The 9,090-nt window shown below is 43.3% G+C and overlaps 1 protein-coding gene across 1 annotated transcript in view; it reads right to left on the bottom strand.

Moving 5' to 3' along the window:
- Nucleotides 1-7,888, bottom strand: part of FAM227B (family with sequence similarity 227 member B) — a 16,261-nt gene extending 8,373 nt beyond the window's left edge. The window contains exons 1-3 of the mRNA XM_019503855.1: nucleotides 7,824-7,888; nucleotides 7,115-7,159; nucleotides 2,608-2,712 (exon numbers count right to left, since the gene is read on the bottom strand). Coding sequence (XP_019359400.1) covers nucleotides 2,608-2,712; nucleotides 7,115-7,159; nucleotides 7,824-7,859 — 186 coding nt within the window. The 5' untranslated portion in view covers nucleotides 7,860-7,888. The remainder of the gene's footprint in view (nucleotides 1-2,607; nucleotides 2,713-7,114; nucleotides 7,160-7,823) is intronic.
- Nucleotides 7,889-9,090: the final 1,202 nt, after the last annotated feature.

Genomic DNA, 9,090 nt, shown 5'->3' with positions numbered 1-9,090 from the left:
CTCCAGGGGATAAAATCAGCAATTTATGCAACAAGGGTACTGCCCAGGTCTTGCAGAATTGGAAAAAAAAAAAAAAGACACTTTTAGTCCTCTACTTTGGGTATCTTAACATTGAGTCCCAAACTAGATAAACACATTGCCTGATTTTCACGTGTAAAGCAACTGCAGCTTCCATTAAGTTGGACTGCAGTCTCAGATGCTCAATACAACTGAAAATCAGGGCAAATTAATGCCCACAAAATTAGTGAGAGTATAGGTAAAGTTCTGACAAGGTTCTTTGGGTAAATCTAATATCTTTTATTAGACCAGCTCAATTAGTTGGAAAAATTCTTCTGTCCAAGCTTTCAGGTACAAATACCCTTTGTCAGGCAGAGGAAGCATTTGCAGTTGGTCTGTGCTCTTCCTGGATGGAGCAGTAAAACAACCAGAGGCCACTACATATGCAAGAAAGCCACTCAGTTAAAATGTAAACTGAGGTAGTTAATAGGTGAGAGACAAGTGGTGGGGGGGAGGGGAGGAAGAGGATCCTCCGCCATGATGATCCTGGCTTCCCCCTGCACAGGCTATTGGAAACCAGTCAGCTGATCCCTGGTCCCAGCCTCAGGATCACACTGGAGTCAAGGGGTCCAATATGTCCCTGAGGCTGGCAGCAAAGATCAGCTGACACCCACCAGGGTGCAGTGGAGTCCATGACTCTGTTGCACCCCAAGCCTAGGAGCCCCAATCAGCTGCCAGTCCCAGTCTCCAGGTGCAAGAAACTTAAAAGTCTCGGCTACAACCTGGTGTCTGGGCACAGAAATCAACAGCTGCTTCCAGCTACAGGGGTGCACTGGAGTCCTTGACTCTGTGGCACCCCAGCAAGTGAGTGGCCTGGGGCATGACAGAGACAAAGCCTCTGATGCACCCCTGCAGCTGGGAGCAGCAGCTGATCTGCACTCCCAAGCTCTGGGATGCAGCGGTCAAGTGCTCCATTGCACCCCCACGGCTGGGAATGGCAGCTGCTCAGGGCTCCCACCTCCAGAGCATATCACAGCCCTTGACCCCATGCGCCCTGCAGGCTGGGAGTGGCAGTCAGCTGATGGGCTCTCCTACCCTCAGGAGCATGCAATCAAGTCAAAAGCTCCCATGCACTCCCTAAGCCTCAAGCTCCAATCAACCGGGCTACATGTACATTTTAAGGTGTGATGGGAACCAGCCGCAAAGTTATCGCATCATTTTGGGTAATAATTTTATGACTTAGTCCATGTTTTATCACACCATTAATTGCACTACCACGTGGCTGGGTTACTACTTAAGATGCGATTAACTGGTTAATCATGTCTTAAGTGTAACATGTGCTGGGGTCTTTGAAAAGGATACTTACATACTGGCCAAGCACTACCACCCATTAAACTGAAAGCTGCAGAAGTATAACCTTTGTCTATTTACACCAAAAAGGTGTTAAGCTCTATTAACGTTCTCTGCCAGGAATATTTTTATATGTGGAAATTATAATGATGTATATTTTGAGGGACTGACATATCAACCTTACTTCTGAAGTTTAGTATTTCATTACCAGTCTTCAACATGAATGTTTAAGTGTACAAACTTTTTACTTAAAAAAGTGCTTGTGCATACACACTGGCATATTGCCTATTATTTAGAAAAACAGATGACCTAGACAGCTCAAAATCCTGAATTTTAGCTCCATCCCCAATTCCATAAAGTCTGCTTTTTGTCATACTGACACTACTTGGCCTTGAACAAATGACAGAAATTAATAACCGTCATAATAAATAAATCTGACATTCAATCAAAGTGCATGACTTCCAGAAAAATGTGGTGCACAAATGACATAGTGCTTACAATAGTCCCTTTTACAAAAAAAGTGAATGTTAAACAACTGCAATAGTACTCCACATATAGAATTATAGTTTTTATACTGATCAGAAATGAAAACTTTGTATTTATAGAGATGAAAATAGTCAGGGCAAGTTATGATGACTCAATGCAAAAAAAAAAATAGAAATTAAGATATGGGGATGTCAAATATAGGTAATATTGAAGTGGAAAGACTGAGAGGGTTTGGGTGAGAGGAAGACAGGACCTAAAAAAGAACAGTTAGTTCTTCAAGATGGCTTTTTCCACATTACTTCCATTCTCTTGGTGAACATATGCCACAAGTATGTAAGACTGTATTCTTTTGGTTAGCAGTGTCCTCTGAGGCAATGTTTCACCTTAATCATCCTTGGTAGGCCTCCTTCCCGCTGGCATAATGAGCAGAATCGGCCTTGAATAGCAGAGTGTAGCATTAAAGCTTCACAGTTTCTAAGTCTGAGTTTACAACTGTAAATTACTCTAACATAGTTTCTTTCAAAACAATATTTAGCTTTGAGACACTAGGGTAGGGCAAGCTTTCATTGTTGCTACCTGAGGTCAGCCTGTTCTGTAATAAATAAAGGACATAATTGTCTAGGTTCATCTTTTTGGTATCCTTCAGGAGTACCTAAAGCAGATACAAAAAACTTAATGGAAAAAAGGACCACGTGATAAGACTGATCTCTGAAAGATTTTGAATAATTTATGTCAGCAATTTCTACTTAGCAAAATGGAGTGAAGACTACATACTTCGAAATTTTGAGCTTTTATAACCAAGTCCCACAGATCTGCAGCATCTAAGTGTCTCGGCAGTTCTGAAAGCTGTTTTACCTTGAAACCCGGGTACTGACAGTTCTAAACAGGAAAAAAAAAGTTTAATTGTACAAGCTAATTATTATGCTTTTAGTTATCTTAGATTTGCACAGCTATTCTACTGAGGATATCAGATAAAACATATCTCCAAAATTTTTTAAATCTGAAATTAAAGACACTTACTCTATAACAGAGATGTCCCATTTTGGGAGCCACATTTTATCAGCAGTTTCTTCACCAACTGTTTGTTCCCATTATTCAGTCCTAGTAAGAGGTCCAGTTTACCAGCAAGTAATTTTCATTTAGTTGTCAGCAAATTACCAGCAAGAGGTAGGATCATCCCTATCCAAACCATCCTACAGAAATCCATGGTCTAACCTCCTAGCCAAACTATGCAGTCAAACCTGACACAAAACCCAAGACATAACACACCAACCTGTCACAGGTAAAGCAGGGGGAACACAGCAGCCAATGTGGTTGTTAATATAGGCTTGAGAGATCCCAGTTAGAGGGCCATGGCCCCCACTATGGAGGAAGGCAAAACACCCACTGGCCATACCAATCTGACCATAGGGTAAAATTCCTTCCTGACCAAAATATGGCAATTGGCCTGACCCTTTAGCTAGGAATGTCTGGGTTTAAGTCCCACCAGGAACACTAGCACACCCAAGTCAAAATCCCCAGCCTTCCCTGTAGCCAGCATCCAATGCCTCTGAGGAAGGCTTTTTAAAAACAAACAAGCCCTGACATGTAGCAGTGGGGGCTGGGGGGAATCCTTCCCAGCCCCATGCGGCAATCAGCAGAGCCCAGAAGCTTGGGAAATACCCACAGTAGAATGTAAGCATAGCTATACCTAGGTCATCCCGAAGCAGTGGCTGTCCAAGCTCTTCTTGAACACCTTCAGTGATGCAGAGTCCACAACTTCCCTTGGCAGTGTATTCCACTGCCTCATTCACCTAACAGTCAAGAAGTTTTTCCTGATATCCAATATAACCCTATTTTGCTGCAACTTCAAGCCACCTATCTGTGTCCTACTCTTTACAGCAAGAGAGAAAAGGCTTTTCCACTTCATTATGGCAACCCTCCAAGTATCTGAAAACTGCTATCATGTCCCTTCTTAAGCACTTTTTCTGCAAGCTGAACATACCTAGCTCCTTCAACCTCTCCTCATATGACTTGCTTCCAAACCACGTATTATTTTTGTTAACCACCTCTGGGCCCTCTCTAACTTCTCCACATCCTTTTTGGAATGTGGAGCCCAAAACTCTACACACTGCTATAACCAATGCCAAGCAGAAAGGCACTTATCACCCCCTGCGTCTTGCACCTAATGCTTCTATTGATGCATCCCAAAACTGCATTCACCTTTTGAGGCTGAATTATACTGCAGACTTAATACTGAGTCTATGATCTACCAAAACTTTCAGATCTTTCTCTGTAGTGCTGCCATCATTCCAGGTGTCACCCATTTTGTATTTGTATTTATGATTAATCATCCCAATGTGTAGCACCTTGCACTTATCAATATTGAATTTTATCCTGTTAGCTCCAGCCCAGGACAGTCACCTGTGGGACTTGACTCAAAACCTCCTCCTATCATTCTGATATGGATCCATTTATAATTACTAGGGCTGTATGAAACTTCAGTAGGTGATGCGATTTGGAGAAGATTCGGCCCAATTTGGAGGCCGAATCTCTGAATCCGAATCGAATCAGGAGAACAATTAAAAGCTCTGAATCAATTCAGAAAAGCTTCAGAAAAGATTCAACCACTTCGGAGATTCAGCCATAGACTAAACAAGGCAGCTGACACAGCTGCCTCCAGCTGGTAAATCTGTTGGGACTGTGAGAGGGATGGGGTATGCAGGAGGGAGGGACTGGGGCTGGGACAAGTTGCCCAAGCAAGGCAGGGGGGCATGGGATGTGGGCGCAGCAGTGCTGGGAGCAGAGGCTGCCGCCCAGAGCGAGCCAAGACTGAATCGCACCGCCCCCTCCCCCCCGCGCCAGCTGGGCAAGTGGCAGCAGGACAAAACCGCCGTGGTTCTGCCCGCCGGGGCAAGGGCAGGCACAGCCAGAGGAGCCGCAGGAGAAACCCCCATGGCTGCCCTACCTGGCCCCATCCTCTGCCAAGTCCAGCCTCCAAACACAAAAAAAAAAAAAGCCCCACACTCACTGGTTCTGGCAACAGAGATCAGGGTCTCCAAGGTCTCATGGCAGAGCCCCCCCTGTGTAGCACGGCACAGTGGGGGGCAGCAGGTATCGCCCCCTCCCCCCCACCTGGCATCCATATGGCAGCTGTCGCATCATGCGGGTGCAGTGTGGCTTGGCAGGGCACCATGCACTGCCTGGGAGCTGAGGCCACTGGGGCTGAGCAATGCTGGGCTCTGGCTGGAGCTGCCCCAGCTCCCAGACAGCAGGGGAGTTCTGCCACAAGCACCCAGAGGCCCCAAATGCCGTTCCTGCATCCGGTGAGTGCGGGGCTTTTTTCCCCCTAAAAGCTCTGCACTCACCAGCTGCAGCACTGATGACTGGGGCCTCTGGGCGCTCATAGCAGAGGCTCCCCATGCAGCGTGAGGCAGCAGGGATCACCCCCTCCCCCCGCTTGGCACCCACGCAATGGCTGTAGTATTACGTTGGTGCGGTGCAGCTCGGCAGAGTGCTGCGCGCTGCCTGGGAGCTGGAGTGGCTCCACATGTCAGCCAGAGCCTGGCACCTCTCAGCCCCAGCAGCCCCAGGTCCCAGACACAGGGAGCACCCTGCCGAGTCGCACTGTACCTGCACCATGAGACAACTGCCTCATGGATGCCAGGCAGAGGGCAAATCCCACTGCCCCCCACTACATGGGAGGGCTCTGCCATGAGCCCTCAGAGGCTCCAATCACTGCTTATGCAGCCGGTGAGACTGGAGCTTTTTAAAAAAATTATTATTTTTTAAGTGCCGGGACAAGGCTTGGGAGGGCCGGGTGCAGGATAGAGCCAGGCAGGGCAGCCATGGGGGCTTCTTCCACAGCTCCCCCTGCCCGGGGACAGGTAGGCACAGCCAAAGGACTCGCAGGAGAACCTGCAACCACCCAGCTGTGTCTGCCTCTACCCGACTGATCCGAATCACTGCCGAACCTTCCAAAGCAGATTAGGCCAAATCAATTCGGGACAGTGATGCAAATCTCCTAATCAGATCACTGTCCTCCAAATCGGCCAAATCCGAATCTGAATCGAATACTTCCCTATTCGCACAGGCCTAATAATTACTGTATTTTTTTGGTGCACAAGTCAACACAGTGTATAAGTCAACCCTATATTTCTGATCCAAAAAGCTCCCAGGGAGGTTTGCCCCATAGGCAGCACAACTTCATGAAATTTCTTTCCATCCAGTCCTCCAGGTCTCTCTGAATCCTTCCCACACCATCCAGCATATCTACTACTATCCACAGCTTGGTGTCATCTGCAAACTTGCTAAGGGGCACTCTATGATATCTTCCAGGTAATTTAGTTGAAGGTAATCACTGTGGATTTCCACTTATAATTATGTTCCAAGGGGACAGAAGACCATGGTAGGCTACTGTTCTAGTTCAGAAAACAATACCTCTGTGCCTTATATAAACCTTTCCTATATTTTGAACATTCTGTTATTTTTTACCTCAAGCCAAGTGGCTTACCTTGTGCTTCGAAGTGCAGGAAGTAATATAAAATAATAAATCTAGACATTTTTGTAGTGATACAAAATTTTCAAAGCAGCAGGCAGCTATTCACTGATACTCTTGTGAAGTACATGGTTTTTGACATGCTGTTTTCAATATTACTGCTCAAGCAAGTCAAGTGAGCAGGTTTTGGATCTTATATTTGTCATCTGAGGAGAATTCAGATTTTCTATCTTTGTTTATCTCAATATTTTCCTTTAATTAGCTCAGTTAAAACTACAGTAGTAGGTTATGTTAGAATTCTGCAGCCGCTTCTCTATCCAATGAAATATGCTCAGAATTGTTATTTTAGGGCTCAGACTTGGGAACACACCTGAGTAATGTTACTGACATAACCTAGCATTCTTAGCTGGCAAGGTTCCCCCTTCTGTGCTTTTACCAGCTAGTTTTGGTTAGATGGTCCTTTAACTCATGCTTAAAGTCAAAGAATCTCTAGGAGCTATAGGGATCAAAACACAGAATTGACAAAGAGCCACATTTGCTTCCTCAGATCCTTTATCAAGCACATTTTAGAAGGACACACATTGAGCCCCACAATTCAAAATAACCAGCACACTAATATTATATTTAGATGAGCTTTCATATCATGTATTGAAATGTGTGTAACTAAAAAAAATGATCATAACTCTCTAATACATATATGTTTTGGGCCTGATTCTGTAGTTGTTTCTTTCCCTGAACTGATTTCCATATCCTTTGATATAATATGTTGATATATCACAATCTATAATATTTGGTAACACTTACCTCTACATTTTTATTACTTGATTCCTCAGGAATGTTTTTAGCAACCTGAAAAATGTTTTTTAAACAAATTATTCAAAACTAATACTAAATGTATTTTTACAATGAAGTAAACATCTTATGGGATTCTCAGGTACAACAAGAGAGAACATAAAATACCCAAATATTACTTCAAATTCAAAACAATGGCCTGCAATACCCAAAAGTCTTATGTCACATTCCCCACTTCAATATAAAAAAGGGTTATAATTTTCCAAGTAGCTTTGCCCCTCTGAGCATTGGTAGAACTTGCCCCTAGACACAAGATAGAGGACCCTTTGGAAATCTGTTCTAAGGGTGCCTGTACATGTGCGGGGACTCTACTCCAATGCACTGTACAGTGCATCGGAGCAGATCTGATTAATCAAGTCTGCTGAAGCATGTTAGTTAGCATGGTCCAGCAGCCTCTGCATCTCATGTGTTCAGCATCCCCACACTTCAAAATCCTGATGGGGCTGCATTAACTAAAGCTTTTTGAATAAGCTTTAGTTAAAGCACCCCTGCCACCATTCTGAAGCATGGGAAGCTGAATACACAAGACGCTACAGATGCTTTTAATTAGAGAGGCTCTCAGAACCACTCAAATTAAAGCCACCTCCCCCCTGGGAACATGTATAAAAATTCCCTAAATGTGTAAGACAATTAAAAATATGTTTACAAATAAATAATATACCTTTGATTTTCTAAGCTTGTCTGACTGAGTTGACATTCTTTCAGGATCAATGCACTGAGTAGCAATAGCTTTAAAAAAAAGAGCAATGTTTATCAAAAAAGTTGTCAATACTATCCTTTAAACTTCAGGATAAACTCAGGATTTCAACTGAACCAAGGCTCTTCTTCTGCAAAGACATAATATTAGATATTGTGTATAGTGCTCTTGAATCAATTGGATGAAGCGTAAGCTTAGTAAAATGTGCAATTTCTTTCTTTTTTCACCGTCTCCTTATGACACAAATTTGTGGGGCTCATATTTGTCTGAGGTTCTACACATTTTTGCTGGTATTTTAATCTCTATCACAAAGGTAAATATGTGAATAAATCTTAGCAGGATTAAAGCTTAAAATTATTGGGTTTTATTATAAATTTAACATTACATCTACATTTGAAATTTAGAGAAAACTTAACTGACTAATTATGAAGGCTCAATATACAGCAAGCCAGCCACTGTTAAAGGAATCCTCTCACTGCCAAATGTCCCTAGGCTGATTCACTTTCTAAATTTAAAAATCTCATCTACCTAAATCTATTATGGACCTATTTTTCCTTTTAGAATGGGACAGACAGAGTACAGCCTGAGACTAAGATTCAAAAGAGTTTGTATGGTTCTGTGTATTTTTATGAGTATTTAACAAACATTAATATTTTGTCTCATCATACCAACATAAAGCAGTGTATTATTATCCCAAGAAATTGGCCACAGTACTAGAAACTGAAACCAGATCTCCCATGTTTCACACTTACAATTTTATCCTTCCTGGGTTGTCTAGCAAAGGAGCTTACAACAGTGGTACTTAAAATGGAACTTTTACTGCATTACTATATTGTAGACTTTTACTTCTTATTTTGTACTCATAACATTTTTTCATGTTCGCTTTGGTTGTCAAAATAATTCAATTACTGGATATTACTGAAAGTACCAAAAGGTGGTTATTCACAGCTTTGAAAGTGTGACTATTAGTTTTGCTATAATTTGTAACTATCTGGAACGAATGTCAAACTATCCTATTCTCTCTGATTTAGCAGAGTACATGATCACACACTTCCAAGTGGTCTTATGATTTGGGACCTTCTTTAGGGATTTAGGCCCAGAGCTCCCAAGGTATTTAAGTACTAGCCTGCTGCAGAGTAAAAAGCTCCACAGCAGCACCTGTGTAGACGCTGGTCTGACTGGCTGGGGCACAAGCGTGCTTCAGTGTGGGGGATACCTGCTGGCTAGCCAT

Source organism: Gavialis gangeticus, unplaced genomic scaffold (genome assembly GCF_001723915.1).
Source record: "Gavialis gangeticus isolate Ggan-Ray unplaced genomic scaffold, GavGan_comp1, whole genome shotgun sequence".
Lineage (NCBI taxonomy): Eukaryota > Metazoa > Chordata > Crocodylia > Gavialidae > Gavialis > Gavialis gangeticus.
The sequence above is the reverse complement of the archived record's forward strand: the minus strand, read 5'-3'. Positions and strand labels throughout refer to the sequence as shown.